The sequence below is a fragment of the Entelurus aequoreus genome, linkage group LG12 (assembly GCF_033978785.1).
Source record: "Entelurus aequoreus isolate RoL-2023_Sb linkage group LG12, RoL_Eaeq_v1.1, whole genome shotgun sequence".
Lineage (NCBI taxonomy): Eukaryota > Metazoa > Chordata > Actinopteri > Syngnathiformes > Syngnathidae > Entelurus > Entelurus aequoreus.
Window position 1 is genome coordinate 30,779,598 of NC_084742.1, and position 21,774 is coordinate 30,801,371.

A 21,774-nucleotide genomic window follows, 5' to 3' on the forward strand; every position below is an offset into this window, starting at 1 on the left:
CAGTTTTCTTAGGGCAAAAACAAAACTAGTGCAAACTAAAATACTGCAGCAAGGAAGTGCACAAAAAGCTACAGGCATAGGAAGCATAGGGAAAGCTATTTTGCCTCTACCCAGAGAGAAACAGAGTGGATGACTGAGAAGAGGGTTCACTCCGTTTATTGCACACCTCAAAAAGTTCCAGTCCGCATCACTGTCTGAATTCAGGCCTGTTTAACTATTGGGAGGGAGGGTCTGGAGGAGGTGTGAGTGCTTTTCTAGGTATACATGCTGAATGGTTAGGCAAATTGTGACAAATTGTGAATATTAATAATGTCTATATGTGCCCATAAAAAGATAGAAAAATGTCTATTTTTGATACTTTGATCCTACTATATCCTATAATATACCTATTATGCAGTTTAAATTCAGTTTTACAATTACAGACATACAATATACATGAAGACAACATCACGTCTTGTCAAAGCAAGACTTGCTATAAAATGTCGAGTGAATCAACTTGTGGGACATCTTCTGCTGGATTATGCTGCAGCACTTTTTTGACCCACTGTCTGTGAAATATCAATGACTACACTGCTCCTGTGACTGTCCCCTTCAGGTGGAACATGAGAAAGTGGCATTGATAACCAGTTTGCAGGAGTCCCAGACTCAGCTCCAGCACACCCAGGGGGCTCTGACTGAACAGCACGAAAAGGCCCTCCGCCTCAGTCAGAAGGTCAGTGCCCTCTGCTGGGGGCAGCAAGTTGCACAGACCGGTACGGCCTCTCAGCTTTATCCCGAGGACCTTTTGGAACCCGACAAGGTTAAAGATGAAGAAAATGAGGTTGACAAGCATGGCAGAGCGGATGAAAGGTGGACATTTGCACACCAGTCACCGAGTTTGCAGATCCTGCAGTGCAAATACCAGGTGGCTGTGACTGAGGTTATTGAGCTCAAGTCAGAAGTGAAAGCCCTGCTTGGCAGATTGGCTCAATGTGGGGAAGGCCCGGTGCAGGAGAAGTCAAGAGGAAATGCTCACCTACAGAAACTAGAGAGACAGGTGACCTCACTGGAAAAGAGCTGCCAGGAGGGAAAGGAGAAGGTATACGTATAGTATTTTGTAATTTACCTTCCTTGTCTATGTCGTCATCCCCTGCGACTCCACACCTATAAACGTATAACGGAAACACTGTGCAGTGATGAAGTATTCACTGAGCTCTCCTTTTTTCAGGTGTCTAGTTTGGAGACAGAGTTGCAGACAGCACAGTCAGCCGCCAGTGAGAGTCAAAGCGCTTTGAATGCTGCTCAGGATGAACTGGTGATGCTGAGTGAGGAGCTTGCCCAGCTCTATCATCATGTCTGTCTGTGCAACAACGAGACACCCAACCGTGTCATGCTAGACTATTACAGGTCTATAGTGTTGTTCTATCTGCATTTGATACCATTTATAGGAAAAGGGCTTCAGCAGTTTTATTGGAAAACAGTCATAATAATAAGATTAAAGATAGGCTGTGTCGAATTTGTGTGATTCTGTATTTACACTTAATGCCGGATCTACTGGGATCTCAAGTAGCCTGTGCAAACTATAAAATGATGTGTACTATTAGTGGGCACCTTGCAGTTAATCTAGTATGACTGCATGCACAACTGATAACAAGTGCGAAAGTGGCGCAGACCGCCCTATTTCAATGAGGATTTTGAGTGTACTATACGGGTTGTCACCATCAAGACACTCATTTTTGTCCACACTTTGCTGTTTTGTTATGTTGTTAAACGTGCACAACACAAATAGAATCAGCACCTCCTTTCTGAGCTAAAATGTGGCGCAATGTCGACAACAGAACCTACAGAGTGTCCGCCCTGAGATCGGTAGGTTGGAGTTCAAATCCCAGCCGAGTCATACCAAAGACTATAAAAATGGGACCCATTACCTCCCTGCTTGGCACTCAGCATCAAGGGTTGGAGTTGGGGGTTAAATCACCAAAATGTTTCCCGGGCGCGGCGCCGCTGCTGCCCACTGCTCCCCAAGGGGATGGGTCAAATGCAGAGGACAAATTTCACCACATCTAGTGTGTGTGTGACAATCATTGGTACTTTAGTCTTTAATCTTAATCTTAATTTAGCACTCTGATAGGCGTCGCACTGTTGTGATGATCATCACATCCATCACAAAAGAAAATACATGTTGCAAGAAGTTGTTTAGTCTTATTTATATGAAAAAAATAAAACCATTAAAAAAAACTAAAAACCCTAGAAGACACCAAAATTAATCAATTGAATTTGTTTTAATAATCTCCTTAGGACATCTAGCAACTATAAAATTAAAACATGATATTACTGTGCTACACACACATGGATGAAGTATTTTCCATCAACCATCATCTATTTTTGCAGCATGATGGCCTTCTCTCTCACAGCCATTTGTGCCTAACTGTGCCAGTTTGCACGTAACTTTCCAACATATTAAATATAGATACAAAACAGAATTGATAAATCACATCACAAGTCCTAACAATTTTAATATTTGCATCTCCTCTTCCGAGTATTGTGGGCTTTCTGATAATCAGCATATATTTTGCATATTTATAAAAATAGACAAGCTAAATGGATTGCGCTCTCTATTTTGCTCATTTAGGAGACAAAATCCGCACACGGGCTTAGTAGATCAGTTTTGCGTGTGTGTTTTTATACATGTAAACCTTCAGCAGATCAGGCCCTTGGTGTTTTGAAGGCAAACATTAGTGCATTCACACTTATGCTACACTCAAAACATTAGAAAGTGTGATTGCAGTGATGGAAACTTACCACCCTTACTAGTTACTGTCTTGGCTGTATAGCAAAATGGGCGGTACTAACTGTAGTGGTTCTGATTCACCACTTAAAGGAGAAAAGAAGCCTTTATATAATAATAATAATACCTGGGATTTATATAGCGCTTTTCTAAGTACCCAAAGTCGCTTTACATGTTAAAAACCCATCATTCATTCACACCTTAATATATTGTGACTGTCAGTGCACAGCAACCATAATTGATTTTGGATGGTCAGAATTCTGCGGAATGAGGAACTAAATGTTTAGCCTACAACAGAGACTCAAGCCACAACTTGCAGAAGAATAAATCCCCATTCTGCTATACTGAATTATATTTTCTGAATGGATGCGTTTTGTCGGTCTACAAAAGGGATTATGTTCAGGCAAAAAGTTTAAAGTGTTTCCATTTCAACATGGACTTGTCCGGGGTGTACCCCGCCTTCCGCCCGAATGCAGCTAGGATAGGCTCCAGCAACCCGTGCGACCCCGAGAGGGACAGACGGTAGAAAATGGATGGATGGATGTCATTTCAACATGTACAACAGGAATTGTACCCCAAACCTTGAGGATGAAATTGTCATGTTTTTCTTTCCAGACAAGGCAGAGGGCTCAAGGGCCTTTGTGCCAATCTCAAAGCCATGTCATCTGACAACAGTAAAGTTCTCCTCACGCCACGCCTTGCCAGGAGAATGGCTGCCGCCGCCACAACCTCAACTTCCGATGATTCTCGTAGCCCCTCAGAGTCTCCGTCCAAAGAACCCCTACCCGCTGGGGACAAAGGGGGTAAGAAGGGAGACAAGGAGTGGATCCAGGGTCAGTCGCAGCAAAACCTGACTTCCGGCACTCCTCCAACCCGCTCACCCAGCATCAGTGCCTCGTCATCGTCCTCCTCCTCATCATCACCTGCTTTGGAACCAGCCAGTGAGCTGCGCAGAGAGCCCATGAACATCTACAACCTCAACGCCATCATTAGAGAGCAGGTAGGGCACAGTTCATAATTTCTTCTCCACCCTTTGTTGGAATTAAAATGGGTCATTTCATTAATATTTTCAATTTTACTTAATTTTTTGTCTAAATAACATGTAATGATGATTCTTTGGTAAAAATTGTGCATATATTTTGCTGTAAACACTTATCTTTAAAACACTTCTGGCTGTTTCTAAAAACGGTTCATTTTGAGAGACGGAGTTGTCAAATCACATTTGAACAAAACGTCGCACTTGAACAAAGTTCCAAATGGACCGTATGGAGGATGTTCGAAGGAAGGCAAGATTGATTTATAAATATCTCGGCAATGCCTCCACGGTTTGATTTCAAATATTCAGGACTTATGCAGATCTGAAATACGTATAAGCAGGTACCAATAGTTAAGAAAAGTTCGTTTTACATGATAGGGTCCCGTTAAGTTCTGACTCTCGGTTCCCAGGTGAAGCACCTCCAGCGAGCGGTGGACAGGTCTTTGCAGCTGTCCAGACAGAGAGCGGCAGCCAGGGAGCTGTCTCCTTTGCTAGACAAGGACAAGGAAAGCTGCATGCAAGAGATCCTAAAGCTCAAGTCGCTGCTTAGCACCAAGAGAGAGCAGATAGCCACACTCCGGCTGGTGCTCAAAGCTAACAAGCAGGTAGGATTCTCAGCATATACAGCATCCTGTACATATTAAGCAACATACTCATACTGTATTTTCAGTTTGTTTACCCTATGAATTAAGTACATAGTGTACTGAAAAAGTTATTCCATTTGCACAGCATCAAGGCAGTGCAGAGTGCTAAAAACCTACCACTTTCAACAGTGGTGTGCCGTCAGGGCCAGCAAGGCCTTCTCTGCTGGCCTTACATAACCACAAATCATGATCATAATTAAAGATACAATTATTTTTTTATTAACTTTCCCTAAATATCTAGAATTATTTATATTCTCTTCATGTCATAGTATGCTCCTTCCAGTGCTGTCGTTTTTAGTTTTAGTTTGTATCCAATCAGAATTCAGCTAGCTTATGTTGCCATGCTGTACCAAATCTGCCAGACGCCTTCAGAATCAACAATGCAGGCGTCCGTGCGCTATAAGTGAACGGGGACATACAGTTGATAGACAGTTGCGATAGCCAATCAGATCACAAGTTGTTGTCAGTAAGGCCTTCTAGATGGCCTCACGTTGAACATGACATTTACATGTCCTGTGATTGGATACTTACCGGGATCGTTAGCGGATGAAATTGAGAACACATAGAGTTGAGAGACAGTTGCGATAGCCAATCAGATCGCAAGTTGTTGACAATAGCTGTTCTGTTACAACTAAATGTTGTAAGCTCTTGTTGTTAAAGTGCATCATGCTTGTCATTTAATTAACATTGTTACATGTGTATTTGTCGCCATCATGTGGTCAGGGCAGTTAATATATCTTTGAGAAGTGTGTACTTTGAATCAAACTTTATTGACCGGAAGTTGCATAAGCCAAGCAGAGAAATTTACTGTATACGTTTTAATTGCTGATGGGTTTTAATTTATTTTTAAATGTGCCAGAAAATAACCCGTTTTTTATACTGTTGATGTGATTCAATGGACAGTATGGTGTAAATGTGTTCCTGTATAGTATTTATCCAGCAATGATCATGTAGTGACATCAATTATGGTATTTTAAGAGGTAATCATTGAAGTCGGAGATTACTAAAGGCCTAGGTGGGAAACGCACGGCCCGCCACTGACTTTCAATAGTGGCCATCTTGGCTATGTAGAGAAAGGGGAGGGACTTATTTGAAATAATGGCGACTGAAAAGCAACTCGTAGCAGTGGAAAGTAGTGCGCAGAAGAAGTGGTTAATTATTGCAGTCATCATTTCCGTTACATGTAGGGATGTCCCGATCCTGGTTTTTGCACTTCCGATCCGTTACCGATGTTGTTTTTGCACTTACGATCTGATACCGATACTGGCCTTATCCGAGCATGTTTTAAAGTTTAAAGTTATTTAGCCTACTTAATTGTCAGATTCATGTTGAAAAGGGTTTTAGTACTCTTGATAACAGCTAGCCAGCTGAATTAGGTGAGTTTGAATAATACACAATGGAGATGTTGACGTGCGGAGTTTCAGACACTCTTCATTTTCTAGCAGGGGACTTTTCAAATGATGCTACATATTAGCAGTAATGCTACTTTTTATAGCAACGCTTTTGCCCCACACTTGACAAATTACGGTTGTCTGTTCGTCATATTCCCACTTGAAGCCAAACCACCGCCAGACGATGGACCCCTGATGTTTTTCTTGGGAATTAATGAATTCTTCCTTCATTATTACCGCTCACACGGCTACACTAGCATCACAGCTAACGTTAGCCATGCTGCTACCTCTCTGCAGGGAGAGGGCGTATACGTTTGTGACCTATGACGTGACAGTATGTGACGTATGTCGTGACAGTATGTGACGTGTGTAAGAAGGTGCGCTTGCTGTCTGTGAGAAGCAGACACAAGAAGGAGTGAGAAGAGCCTGTCGTGTAATGCCAGCCGCTAAAAGCAACTGCGTGATAACGTATACTCGAATATCACGATATAGTCATTTTCTATATCGCACAGAGACAGCTGACATTTTTACCGGTAACTTTTAATTCACATGGCCGTCTTAACGGTTAGGACACAGACCTGTGGATGTGTTGAAGGTGTTCTGGAAAATGCAGAACGCAAATTAGGGAGCAGCAGAAAAGTGGAATGTATTATTTAAATCGGTGCGTTGGAAAACACGGACCAGAATTTTTTAAAACTGGATCTGGATCGGCATTTTCCCATGCCTTGCCGATACGCATTTTTTGGCAAATATCGGCGGCCGATCCGATCCAAATATCGGATCGGGACATCCCTAGTTACATGTGTAATGACAGTAATGGATTTAGGACAACACTACGCTGCCAACATTTGCACACTCACAAAGTAAGTACACAGTATACACAGTATAGCAGTGATTCTCAAACTGTGGTACGTGTACCACTCGAGGTACGCAGGCGGAACACTTAATTTAGTGATTAGTGTTTTATTTTCCTATATTCAAACACAACGTTAATGTTAAATATACTTGTAAAATAAAACCACTGCCTTGTTTTTATTGAATACTTAAGCTTACTACGCTACTGTATTTTAATGTTGGTCATTTTGGCGAAGTTGGTAGAGTGGCCGTGCCAGCAATCAGAGGGTTGCTGGTTACTGGGGTTCAATCCCCACCTTCTACCATCCTAGTCACGTCCGTTGTGTCCTTGGGCAAGACACTTCACCCTTGCTCCTGATGGGTGCTGGTTAGCGCCTTGCGTGGCAGCTCCCGCCATCAGTGTGTGAAAGTGTGTGTGAATGGGTGAATGTGGAAATACTGTCAAAGCGCTTTGAGTACCTTGAAGGTAGAAAAGCGCTATACAAGTATAAACCATTTATCATTTATTTATCATTATTAAGTGTTTTCTGAGGGAGTAGTTGGTGAAAAAAGTTTGACAACCACTGCAGTATAGGCTACTTGTAAAGTGTACTGGCAGAAACAGAGCCGCCCCTCCCTACAGGTAAAACATGCGCTGTGCCTTTGTGGGTGGCACCGTTTTGTCAATGTCAATGAATGAATGACAGGGCACTTCATATGAAATTTTATCACATAGGTATTCCTAGCCCCGTCATGCTCCTCATTGGGAAGACTATAAAGGCAAATGTATCCTGAATTTATTACATTTCTGTCCGTGGCACATTGTGATAGTGCTGGTTTGGTGATTTCACAAACAAGGAACCAATCCTGGTCGGGATTGTGCCAAGAACTCGTGCATATATATTTTCATTGCATTCATCTTTTTATTTTGCACTAAAAACAAACTATTGAACAATTTATTTGCCATTAATTTGTTTAAATACAAAACTGTTATGGCGGGGTCGCATGTTTCCGAGCAACGGATCATGACAAAAACATGCATCAAATTAAAATTGTGGTTTGATTAAAAAAGTTTAAATATCATTTGTCAGAAATAAGAAATGAGTGAAAAATGTTGCAATAGAAGGGAAGGGGCCTCAAAATAAAATTATGCTTAAGGTTCCAATTTAGTCTGGGGCAGTCCTAGCTAGCCCCTTCCTCTGTTACTGATAAGAATATAATGGCAAATTGCCCTGAACATTATCATTGTTCCTGTGGCGTGCAGTGCAGTGACGTGCGGTGAGGTTCATGGCTGGTGAGGCACTGACTTCATCACAGTCAGATTTACAAACATATGAACCCTAAAGAGTATCTTGTTCACCATTTGATTGGCAGCAGTTAACGGGTTATGTTTAAAAGCTCATACCAGCATTCTTCCCTGCTTGGCACTCAGCATCAAGGGTTGGAATTGGGGGTTAAATCACCAATTCCCTCTTGCCCACTGCTCCCCTCACCTCCCAGGGGGTGATCAAGGGGATGGGTCAAATGCAGAGGACAAATTTCATTACACCTAGTGTGTGTGTGTGACAATCATTGGTACTTTAACTTAACTTTAACTTTACACATACAAACTGTAGCACACAAAAAAGCACATTTAATTAAAAAAACGTTATTATGGTCTTACCTTTACTTATAAATGAAGTCCATGCGCCGCTTTTGTGCTGGATTAATGCACCCCCACCGTAGAATGCACCCCCTGACGGGAGTGTTATATCAACTAAAGCCTGCAAGATTGAATCTATTTAAAAAAGTTATTTAATAAGAAGCCAAAAAGTGCAAAAACAATAATGTTTGTGTTGGAGGATTTGTGAATGAATGAAATATGAAATCTGTGCTGCAGTCTGCAGGTGTACCTAATGTTGTGGCCCTGCAGTCATTCACAACTCCTCCAACACGGACATTATTGTTTTTGCACTTTTTGGCTTCTTATTAAATAACTTTTTTAAATAGATTCAATCTTGCACGTGGAAAGTTTAAGTGTGGGCCTTAGTTGATATAACACTCCCGTCAGGGGGTGCATTCTACGGTGGGGGTGCATTCTCTACCACCAGGAGGCGGGATTACTGCGAGCCTCAGCCAGTGCGTCTTCGCAGCCGTTTTATGATTGCTCAGCACAAGAAATACTTACACACATACAGTTGTTGACAAAATACACTGTACATTATATACCTCAGCTAACTAAAATATGGACATGTATAATATAGTTCATATAGCAATACGGTCTCACGACACAGCAGGCCAGCAGTTAGCCGAGTCCGCAATCCATGTTGAGGCACAACGCAGTGACGTGCCTCACCGTCTCTTCTCAGTATTTGAACGGCAAATGTGAAAATTCAGCGATTTTGAATAAAAATAATCTAAAACTGGTGAAGTTAAATGGAAAATAACTTCATAGTATAATCACTGGATACATATAACAATTTAAATAATATATTTTCTTTTAAATTTTTTTCTTTCCATGATGGCACGAGAGGCCCCGCCTCACCTGCCTCCCCTGACTGCACGTCACTGGTGCAGTGTTAGTGCTGGTCTTGTAAGACAGTTATACTGAGTCTGAAGCTGTGTCAGGAACGTCTACACGTTTATGTTAAAACTATTATTTTGCACTAAAATAATTATTGAACAATTTTTTTCCCATTAATTTATTTTAGTACAAAGCATGCATAACATTACATTCAAGTTTGATTTAAAAAGTATAATAAATGCTCGGGTACACTTTGATAGTGTTCATTTGGTGATCTCACATACAGGGATTGAATCCCGGTCGGGATTGTGCAAGGAACATGAGCATACAGGTGTGCTCACAATGAAAAGTACGACAAAATGCAGTTCACAGTCAGTAACTGGACGTTGCACTCAAATAGGCCAAAATGCTGTTTGCGCAACGCTGCACCACACTTAACAGTCGCCATCTTGTCTGCAATGAGAGGTTGCAGTTTACCTTTGGAAAATGAAAGTGCAAAAAGAATAAGAGGAAGCGGAAAAATATTGCCTTTGTCATTACAGTAGGTGCACAACGAGAGTACAGTAATGGTTTTGGGACAATAAAGTCCCAAAACCTAAGAGTGAATAAGAGTGTAAATGATGACGCTGTCATCATTTACACTCTTAGGAACTAGGCACACACTTTATTCTGCTCGGGGGTGTTTGCCCCCTAAACTCACTGTGCTCTTTGACCTCAAATGTATTTGTATTGCGAAACTCGACTGATATAAAAATCAGTTTTAGGGTCAAATTATTACACCGGATTTATCTGTACAGACATGGTGATATGAATGATTTTGTGTGTGTTTGTGTCTGCATTCGCCCAGACAGCAGAGGTGGCTCTGACCAACCTGAAGAGCAAGTACGAGGCAGAGAAGTCAATGGTGACCGACACGATGAAGAAGCTTAGGAACGAGCTGAAGGCCCTGAAAGAAGACGCGGCCACTTTCTCTTCTCTACGAGCAATGTTTGCCACCAGGTCAGAGACAACATACAAGCATTTTGAACTCACATTGCAAATTAAGCCTTTGCCGTTCCGATCGCCCCCTTATTTGCTTGTTTTAGAAGTTGACATTTGACAATAGAGACCTGTTGAAATTTTTGCCAGTTTCTAATCAATTTTTAAAAAAAATTTCTTTAAATTGTAAATAATTAGTGTTTTGTATGGTTGCATAAACAGTGGACCATTAAGTCAATTCACTTAACATTACCCAGCAGGAAGATGCTTTAACAAAACTTGATGTTGTGTAACTGCATGTTGTTTTGTACTGTAATGCTATAAGTGTTACTTTATGTGCAAAACTAATTTCAAACTGTGATTAATAACGGATATAGCGTGTCAAAATGGGAATTGTTTTGACTTTTTACGTATAATGCCTCTTATATTGGCTGTTTTATAGCAATCACAAGGATCTACAGTAGTTAGTCCACACTGAGCCTTACATCAATAAATACACACTGACCAACGCTTATTATTTTTGCTAAATTTTTCACATAATCGGTTAGCTTGGCTGAATTAGCCAAACAGTGCAACTGAAACGACTCTGAACGAAAGCTTTTGCCTGACACTCCTCTTGACCATCTCTGTGTATAAAAATATTAGCCCCTCTTTTACCATACGTATCAAATCTTTTTGATAACTGACATATTGAATAGATACAAAATGAAACTGTGAAAATGCTGATAGACTGGTTAATAGATTTTTTCACTAACCCTCAGGGGACAAAGACTGACTTTGTTGTCCTTTCAGTACATTTTTACTCTATTTTGGCCACATTTTTTGTTGTGTTCCTCCACTATACATGCCTTTTCCTAAGAGGGGTTTTCATGTCAAATTGAAAAATTGAAAAGTCAAATTCTTCTGGGCAGCACGGTGGAACAGGGGTTAGTGCATGTGCCTCACAATACGAAGGTCCTGAGTAGTCCTGAGTGCAATCCTGTGCTCACGATCTTTCTGTGTGGAGTTTGCATGTTCTCCTCGTGACTGCGTGGGTTCCCTCCCGGTACTCCGGCTTCCTCCCACTTCCAAAGACATGCACCTGAGGATAGGTTGATTGGCAACACTAAATTGGCCCTAGTGTGTGAATGTGAGTGTAAATGTTGTCTGTCTATCTGTGTTGGCCCTTCGATGAGGTGGCCACTTGTCCAGGGTGTACCCTGCCTTCCGCCCGAATGCAGCTGAGATAGAGGGACAAGCGGTAGAAAATGGATGGATGGAAGTCCAATTCTTTCACATTTGTACAATACACCGGCAGTTATTCGACACTACCCCAAAGTCAAACAGGACATAAAAGTCCTTCATCTTTCCAAAGGCAAAAAAAACATTAGATTCATATAATTTCTTCTTTTTTTGCTTAAATCTCCCAATTAACTTCAGCTCTAAACAAATAAGGCATTTGATCAAATGATGGAATATATTTCAATTAGTATAAATTTGCCTATCACTAGTTATTTTTACTCATTTAAACATGTAAAATTATCTGATCAAAAGTCTCTCAAAGGGTCAAAATAAAAAAACAACAGCATAACATGTTTGATTTGTTTATAAATAAAGTTTCTTAAAAAAATTCTGCAAAAAACAAAAACGAAAAAAAAAAAAGAATCCAAAAGGTTTTTTGCCCTTCAAATACATAAGGACTTTATTGCTCCTTTAAAGATAATTAAAATCAAAAGTCCCCATTGGTTCAAAAAGCAAAAAAAATGTGTAATTGATTACGGAATACATGAACAAGTGCTTTGGTTTGAATTGTCTTGTTTTCCTAAAATTGGTTACATTTAGCTTTTCGTTAAACATTTGTTTATTGATACTGAGCATTTACCATAGCAACAGAGACCAGTACTGCGGTAAAAAATGTTAATCATTATGTTCTTTGCTATCACTGCGCCTCCCTCAGGTGCGACGAGTATGTAAACCAGCTGGATGATATGCAGAGACAGTTGGCAGCTTCTGAGGATGAGAAGAAGACCCTGAACTCTCTCCTGAGAATGGCCATCCAGCAAAAACTGGCCCTCACCCAACGCCTAGAGGACTTGGCCTTCGATCAAGAACAAACGCGCCGCAACCGTGGGAGCAGGTTGACCCGCAGGAAGTCCACTCCTCCCAAAGTAAGTCTCCCAACCTCAGCTTCGACCGCTGACCTGGCACAAGGCGCCGGTGCAGCTTTGGTCTGCAGTAGTCCCTCCGCTTCTTGCCTTACTAGTCCAACATTAGTCAATTCTGAAGTTCCAACTACCACGGCAGCTAAGACAGCCTCTCCCTCGTCTATGTCACAAATACTCCCTGGCAGTCCGTCATCACCAAGCATTTCTTCCCCTCCTCAACCTCCCGAGACCTCGTCTTTAACCCCTCAGAGTCTGACTCCCTCCAAGTGGCGCCTCGGGGTGCGAACTTTTGCGGTTGACTCCCATAGCTTCAACATTTCTTCTCCATTTTCCCGTAGTTCGGCGGCTTCAAGACATGTCACCCCAGATACTCAAACCACACCCAAGCCTAACCAGACAGGGTCTGCCCCTTCCTCTCCTTATCGATCCACAACGCTGGGGTTTCGGCGCCCCTTGTGGAGCCCCTCACAAAGAACTCGTCCCTTCTCCAGTCTGATGGGAACATCGGGACATCACAGTCCCTCCTCATCCTCTTCTTACTCGTCTTCACATCCTGTGGCGTCACCCCACAGTTATTCATCTACCTACTACAGCTCCTCTGGCACTACGTCCTACGGCCACACTACCCACTACACTCCTCTCTACCCCAGATACTATGGTTCCTACAGGCCTTAACATTCACCCTAAAGGTCTTTGTGGTCTCTTTCTGGCACTTGAGAGAACAGGAGAATATTCCTTTTCTTTTGGCCAATGGATTCTAGTTCTTTGGTAACTATTCTCAGGGATTTGATATCAGGAGCACAAGTGGTTCTAACTTCCCTTTATACCGCGTTGACTGATTGGCGGTCCAGAAGATAATATTACAGTGAAACCTGTTTTACAGTGTTCGGAATAATCATTAACACTGTTTTCTTGAAACAAGTAATCTAATTAAATTAAACGTTGTAATCAAACATTACAACGCGTGTGTTATTATTGTGTTTAGGAGACAAAGCCACTGATATGTTAAACATATACTTGGCCCCTAAATCTGATTCTGATATACGCTCACAATCGGTAACTTAACTAGCGGTAACACAACACAGAGTGAACACATTCAACAGGAGCTACTGTCGGCAGCAACTCACGCCAATAACTCCAAATTCAGACCGCTAACACAGATGGCTCCACTCTCGCTTGGTAACGTCACATGTCACTCAAGCACACAGGTACAGGCACACTCAAAATCCCAGATATTCAATTACGTATATGTATTTCATGAAACATCTTTCAACGCCAGATAATTAAATGTTTTCCCAAAAACTGACACAATAATTACTGTCCCTGCTAAATAGTTATATGTCTCTCGAAATAGGATGGTACGAGACAAAAACATTTCTCTACCTATAATCTCCTTTTTTAAAAAATGTTTTCTCAAAAGTACTGTACAATATTGGTATTTAGAGGCTAAAAGGGTACAAGGTGATACAAAGTACAAATGTCTACCATTTCAACCCTAAGGTTACCTCATGCATTCATAATGTGCTTAGCTCATAGACAACACATATTATTAATAGTACTTTAAATGCTAATATTAGCATAGTTATTAGGGGTGTAACGATTAGTTCAGGTTGCCGATATGATTCAGGGACGATATTACTTTATTTAGAACGATACGATCCAAAACGATGCAGTGAGTTGAAATCAATTCAGTAACTTTTTAGCAAAAAAAAAAATTCAACCAGTGTGACTATGAAATAAATAGTGGACATTGGACACCGCAGGTGAGGTTTCCTAAATTCCTGTAAGTTCTGGTAAGAAAATTATGTAGAAATGAATTATGGATACAACAAAGCAAGTAAACAACAATTAATGGCCAATGCATTCACATCTTGTTTAAATAAATAAACTAACACTTTAGGTTGAATTAATAAGAAGAAACATTTTCTGCTCTCATTTTCAATATTCAAGAAATGTTCAATAAAAGTAATGAACATTTTAACAGTAGATTTACCTGCTACTTCTGAGTTTGTTTTTTTTAACATAGAAATAATACAACATTATTCTAAAAAATAAAGTGCAACCAACATATATTTAGGTTGAATGAGCAGCAGATGTACCTGCTACTTTTGCTTTTGTTTTTTAACATGCGTGGCAGCACTTCGTGCCGATAGAAATTCTTGTTTTCTCAAAGGGTGCTCACAAGCCTGTATGATTGCACTTTTTTAAATTGATAAGGTACTCAAAGGGAACTGGACTGAATGGGACAGAAATGTCTTTCAAAAAGTCCACTCCTAGCAACAAGCATTGTACCCGTTTAGGTAAAAGCTGGTACCTCTAGTTTTGAGACTGAGGAGTAAATACATTACGATTTCAATTACATTTTTGGGAAAGTAACTTAAAATTATAATTACTTTTGTGAAGTAATTTTCCCATGTTGACATTTATGTTGACAACTCGTCTATGCCGACCAACTCATCAAGTCTCGGTCGTCTTTATACTAAAAAGTGCCCGCATAAATCGACATACATGGTCGTCATAAATTTTAAAGACCCATGACAATTATTTCTCTGACAAATCTCTCTGTTTATGACAACATTTGTTGTAGATTTGTTAGCTTCATCATTATCGCTCCTGTGATTTTGCAAGAGACGTTTGTGGTTATGGCTAAATGGAACTGCCACTTACAGTATATCTTTAACACTTTGACAGACTCCTCACTAAGTAACACTAAATTGCATACTAAATATTTTGCTAGAGGAGGAACAAAAATGTCAACAACCTGTGCAGATTCAAGTAAATGTGCAAACTATAGCTAGTTTTGCTAATGTTGACAACAGCTTACGTCGCCCTGTATAGGACTTTTTTCAATAAGCGTTTTCAGCATTTAGCGAATGAGTTTACAACTCAGATGCAAGATTTGTTTAAAACAAAAAAGTAAAAAACAACTATTTAATAGACTTTTTTTTAACATGTGTGAATATGGACCATGACGCACTACATAGCATTTATGTACTGTATCAGTGTGTAATCACTATTTTTATGATGCTATCGGGACTCTGACTCACATTATGTATCCAAATTTTGCTATCAAGCTGATACCAAGTAAATATATGGCAACTTGCCATATATTTACTATCTACAATCCTTGCCAATGGCAAGGATTGTAGATAGCGATATCGGTACTTTTTCCAGATCACTGAATGATTTAGTGATTTTTGCTTTAGATTCGACCAAGGAAAAACATTTTAGACAAACACAAATCAAATATTTCTATCAACGGGTGTCCACACTTTTTCCACCGAAGCTGCACACTAAAGAACCAAAAAATGTGACAGTGATATTTTTAATTTGGAAATTTAAAAAAAGGCTAACACCATCGATTCTGCTAAGCGTGCATGTCAGCATCATGAATTCAAGTGTTTCTCCTTGTATAATGCCTTTTTGCCCTTTTTCGCCAGTATTTTTTAGAACGTGCCTAGGGGTTGCAGGGCACAAATGACTCCCTGCAGTCCGCAATCAGAATGACTTGAACAAAAAAAACTGCAGTAGGATAGTATAATAGACGTGATGGGACAAATTGCACAAAAACCTAAAATAAGGAACAGGAACTGAAACTGCAATTGTGAGGTTCTTTGGAAAACATTTCATTTCCCATTTTTTTATTAATCCATGAAAATGCAAAAATTGGTATCCAGTGGTTAACACTTTTAGCCAAGGCGAGCATTGTTGTATTTGTTTATTTGTTTTTGCAGGACTAAATAATAAAACAAAAACATCGGCGTTTCGCAGTCGTGATGCAGGTCTGGACCTAGTTTCATTCAACTGATAATAAATTAATGATTTATTTCTAAAAAGTTAAATTATTTTAAAAATGATTAAATGATTTAAAGTAAATTAATACAAATATATAGTTAATTAAAGTATATTAGTGATAATACATTAAAAATATTAATTCAAATCCATATAAAATGTGTATTCATATATTCATGCATTTCATATCCAGATCCCAGGGGCACCCTTGTAGAGCACATAGCAAGGAATAAATATACAGAGCATATCAAAAGGTAGAGTACAAAAATGCTTAATATGACCAAGAGGGGGTCATGTGGTCATCATCATCGTGGTCATAGTACTAGCACACCCTTGTGCCTCTGAAGGAGCCATCAATGAAGGCTATCAAAGCAGTACAAAGAAGCAATATGTCGCAAGTTTACCTGAAAATATCAGCTTTAAAATCACATACGTTCTTGTCATGGTGTTGGTTGTGTGCAGTGCCTTTACACGCTTTGTCAAAACGGATCAGTCATGGGTTTTGTTTGTGTTAAGCATGTACTGGACATCCAAGAGCTTGGTTTCTTCAACTTCTAACAATGTCACTCGCCACACTGTCTATATACATTGTTTTACTTTCAACACAATAATAAACAATAAATGTGAGTGGTTGTTTGTTTCTGTTCTGTCGGTCATCTGATCATATAAAGCTCTCAGCAATTAATGGCATCTTAACTGTGATACAAAATGATAAGACATAACATGAATATACAGATTTACTTACAGGGCATTGGACAGAAAATGATCCATCAAGTATATATTACTGTGGATACTATATCTAACACTCAGACCACAGTCCAGCAGAAATAATTTTCGTATGGTAATATAAAATAAAATATTTCATAAGCTTATGACTGCACAAGGTTCAGCATGAGTATGTATTTTGTTTTCTAATTGTAATAGTAACTTTGAATGCAGCTGAGATAGGCTCCAGCACCCCCCGCGACACCAAAAGGGATAAGTGGTAGAAAATGGATCGATGGATGGAACTGAAAGCTATTGAAATATTGTTAATTATATGACTGTTAAAAAAATCTCTGCCAATCAGAAAATATGTTTTGTTTTTTCTTGAATTTTATAAACCTTTATTTATAATATACAACATTTACAAAAAAATCAAGAAATAATAATAATCTAAACCAGGGGCGTCACTAGCTTTTAAGGACAGGGGGGGCTTAGCCCCCAGGAGATGCACAGGATGCGAGCGAACGTAGCGCACAAGCACAAAACTTCACAAACGGCTAACAAAGACTTACAAATTATTATTATATACAGTATATATTATATATATAATATATTATATTATTATATTACATTATATATTATATTATATATTATATTATATTATATTATTATTACATATATTATATATTATAGAAATAATTATTATTTCAGTGAGTTTATTTTCAATCTGTGTTCAGTACAACAACAAACATGGGTTTGCACAGTGACATTTTGTTTACAGCATCAACAAGAAACAATTACTTGCATGATCCTTCAAGATACACTGAAACACAATGAAAGTCATGGCATTAGCCTCTATGTTATTCATTCACAACATAGAGGCTATGCCACGACTTTCGCTCACAATACAATAATTGTTTGTTCCCAAATATTTTTAAGTTGCACAGATTACATTTTGGGCACATATGTGACTAAAATTGTTGTAAATTTAAGCCCTGGAAATATTACTTAATTACTTGAATTAAAGTAATATCTGGATCGGGATAATTTGGCTTATATATAATATATTTATATATATATTATGGCAAGCCGTCAAAGAAATTAAATATATATGGAAGTCTGAATAGAAATGAGAAAGGTTTATATATACTGTAAATAAGAAAGACTTAGAGTCCGTCTGCTGATCTGAAAAAGAGCCAAAGCTGTCAAAGAGCTGAGGGACAATCTTCAAAGTGCAATGCTGAAACAAATAATGCAAACAATAAAATGTAACTTCCAGGTCTTGAGATTAACTAGTCCCGTCGTCCCAGGGACGGTAAAAAAAAATGCACGAGACGAAATTAAATGCCCCCCGGGACAATGGCTTTTAACCATTTTTTTTCTTTTTCTTTTTATGTATTTATTAATTTTACATTTTATATTAAATGTCTTGGTTTTTCCTCCCTCTGAAAATCCTATGAAATATTTAACAAGCCATCCTATAATAATACAACAGCTATTAATGTAACAATACAATAAAACAAATATATTTAATGATGTTTTTTTCATTATTTTAACAATAGGCTAATGTATATTACTTTATATAGATTCTAAAAGAAACACACAACTTAAAAACTAAATTTTTTATAATTGCAGACCCAAGGTTTCGTGCAGCTTCACTCATTGTAAAGGAAGACGGAAGTCCACGCAGGAGAAAAATGACTACAAAGATGGTGTCTGGGTTTTTCTTATATATATATATATATATATATATATATATATATATATATATATATATATATATATATATATATATATATATATATATATATATACATATATATATATATATATATATATATATATATATATATATATTAAGTCTTTCATACATATATATATATATATATATGTATATATATATATATATATATATATATATATGTGTATGTGTGGGAAAAATCACAAGACTGTTTCATCTCTACAGGCCTGTTTCATGAGGGGTTACCTCAATCATCAGGAGATTTTAATAGAAGCATTCACATACCATGGTTTGTATAGGGCACAGAACGGGTAGGTACAGGCAGGCGTAGGGGCGTGGTGATTGGCTCATGTGTTACCTAGGAGGTGTTTCCTTCTGTGACGGCATGCTGATACAATTTCGCTGCGCTTGTTGAGGGATGACAGGTCTGGACGGTATATAATAAACAGTTTCTCTTTTAAGCATAGGTTGCATCTTTTATTACCACTGTTGTAAGGTGTGCTGGATGCAAGAATTTGCCATGTTATTGAATATTCAACATTATTGTCTTTGAGATTCCAAATGTGTTTGCTGAGTTCTGTAGTGTTCTGCAGGCTTTTGCTTCTGAAAGAAGCCTTGTGATTGTTCCATCTGGTTTTGAATTCTCCCTCAGTTAATTCTACATATGTGTCGGATGTGTTAATGTCCTTGCGTGTTACCTTAGCTTGGTAAACGACTGATGGTTGTAAGCACCCCCCGTTGAGAGGGCAATCAAGTTTCTTGCGGCAGTTACAGCCTTTGACGGTTTTGGAGTCGTTCTGCCTGGTGGTGGATGGCTCCTTTTCAATTGTCTTTCATATGTATATATATATATATATATATATATATATATATATATATATATATATATATATATATATATATATATATATATATATATATATATATATATATATATATATATATATATATATATATATATGAAAGACTTAAAGGTATACTAGAGGATGTTATGGATCATGTTGACTATTGGTCCTCCTAATTGTCAATCATTCTGGTAAAGTTACGCAAGGACATATATATATATATATATATATATATATATATATATATATATATATATATATATATATATATATATATATATATAAAATAAAACAAATGGCTTATCAATAAGCCAATTTATTTATTTATTACAACGCCAAAATAGGCCTAACAACGCCAATGGTTGTAATTCTGTAGCACTTTGAGATTTGGAATCAAATGTAAAGTAGATTACAAATACAATCTATTATATAAATAATATATATATATATATATATATATATATATATATATATATATATATATATATATATATATATATATATATATATATATATATATATACAGTGTTGGGACTAACGCGTTACTTTGTAACGCGTTACTGTAACGCCGTTAGTTTCGGCGGTAACTAGTAATCCAACGCGTTATTTTTTATATTCAGTAACTCAGTTACCGTTACTGCATGATGCGTTACTGCGTTATTTTACGTTATTTTTTATGTAGTATCGGCTAGAAACTGAAGATCTGAGTGTGTTTTGTGGCAGCGCTGCGGTGGAAAATAAGAGGCGTACGTGCTTTGTGTGGGTGGGGGTGGGGGGGGTACTCCCATACCGTAGTTGAGGAGCGCAGGGGAGACGTTCCTTCGGGGCTAACAACCTTCACTTTACCCGGAAGTTATCTTTACAGCTGAGGGTGAATGACGAGGCCGGCGGTTTGTTGCAACTTTGTGACTTTATTGGACGCAGCCCTCCACCAAGCTAGAGAGAGCACCTGCAAGCACTCACTGTCGCCGGTCGCTCACTTCTCTCGCCCACTCACTCACTGACGTCATTCACCTCACACGTTGTCATATCTTAAAGGGCCACACACACACACACACACACACACACACACACACACACACACACACACACACACACACACACACACACACACACACACACACACACACACACACACACACACACACACACACACACACACATAAACGCTACTGTAGCCGAGTGTCTTGGGTTCGCCTATACAATGTACTTATATAATAAAATAATAAACGGGAGACATAAGAGCAGGTTCGGTAGCCACCGCCTCTTTAATGTCATTCTTCACACACCTCCTTCCACAACAACACACACCCTACGTCACAGCCCTACGGCAACTCTGGAGGGATAAAACTCCTCCTCCTTACCTAACACACTCAGGTAACTTGGAACATCCTGAACAGTTTGTTACATACGTCCCCCCCTCAATTAGAAACGTCCCCGTTTCGACACAAACAAAATAGGTAACAACCAAAGGGGAAATAGAGCAGAGAAAATAAAAAAATTCACAGTCTTAAATGCACGAATAACAACTCAACAATATTTTTATCTGATCAACAGTATTGCAAAGGCTAGAACACTGGCCCCTCAAAACATGCAAAAATCTTGCAGATGCGAAGGAGGTCGCACCACTCGCCCCCTGCGAGATAATCCGGGCCTAAGCCCCAAAGAATCCCCCCACAGTCCATTGTCCAGCTCCCCGCACTGTGGGACCTGGGGAGGTGGTGAAACCTCCACAGTAGGGAAGCTCCCAAGTGGGAAGGGAGAGGAAGGCACCTCCTGCGCCTGCAAAGGCAACGTGCACGGCTTCAATCTGTCATGATGCACTACTTGGGCTCGCTCCATCAAGTCCAGAGGGTCGATGATGCGGTATGTCAAGCCCGCTTCCCCTCCAGAGACCAGCACCTGCATCACTCGGTACGGGCCCTTCCAGTGCGGCGCCAACTTAGTACGGCTTTCAGTGGGGTTATTCAGCCACACCAACGCGCCCTCTTTGTGGGCCCGATGACAGCACTTATCATCATAATACATTTTCTGTCTCTCATGAGCCTCCACTGAATTAAGCCTGGCTGCACTGAAGGCCGACTCCAGCCGTTCAGCCGTAGCTGAAACATAGTCCGTCAGGATGCCAGAGCCCCGGGAGTCCAGGACACTAGAGGGCAGCAGTGTCTCTGCAGGAACCCGGGCCTCACGCCCGTGCATGAGGTAAAAGGGAGTGAACCGGGTGCTGGCGTGTTTGGATGTGTTGTATGCAAAGGTGACCTGCCTCATATACGTGTCCCACTCACCCCCGTGAGAAATCAACATTTTAGCTAACTGGTCAATCAAAGTCCGATTATGACGCTCCACCATGCCATCAGACTTGGGGTTATAGGCAGTGGTGCGTGTTTTTTTTAT

At 39.4% G+C, this 21,774-nt stretch overlaps 1 protein-coding gene across 3 annotated transcripts in view; it reads left to right on the top strand.

Annotated features, from left to right (window-relative positions):
* The window catches only part of LOC133662007 (protein bicaudal D homolog 1-like), a 37,001-nt gene extending 20,314 nt beyond the window's left edge, over window positions 1–16,687 (top strand). For 2 of the 3 annotated variants that reach the window (XM_062065644.1, XM_062065645.1), the window contains exons 7-12: window positions 596–1,078; window positions 1,208–1,386; window positions 3,383–3,767; window positions 4,214–4,408; window positions 10,023–10,174; window positions 12,090–16,687. In XM_062065644.1, coding sequence (XP_061921628.1) covers window positions 596–1,078; window positions 1,208–1,386; window positions 3,383–3,767; window positions 4,214–4,408; window positions 10,023–10,174; window positions 12,090–12,972 — 2,277 coding nt within the window. In that variant the 3' untranslated portion in view covers window positions 12,973–16,687. The remainder of the gene's footprint in view (window positions 1–595; window positions 1,079–1,207; window positions 1,387–3,382; window positions 3,768–4,213; window positions 4,409–10,022; window positions 10,175–12,089) is intronic. The other variant, XM_062065646.1, reaches the window with a different exon arrangement.
* Window positions 16,688–21,774: the final 5,087 nt, after the last annotated feature.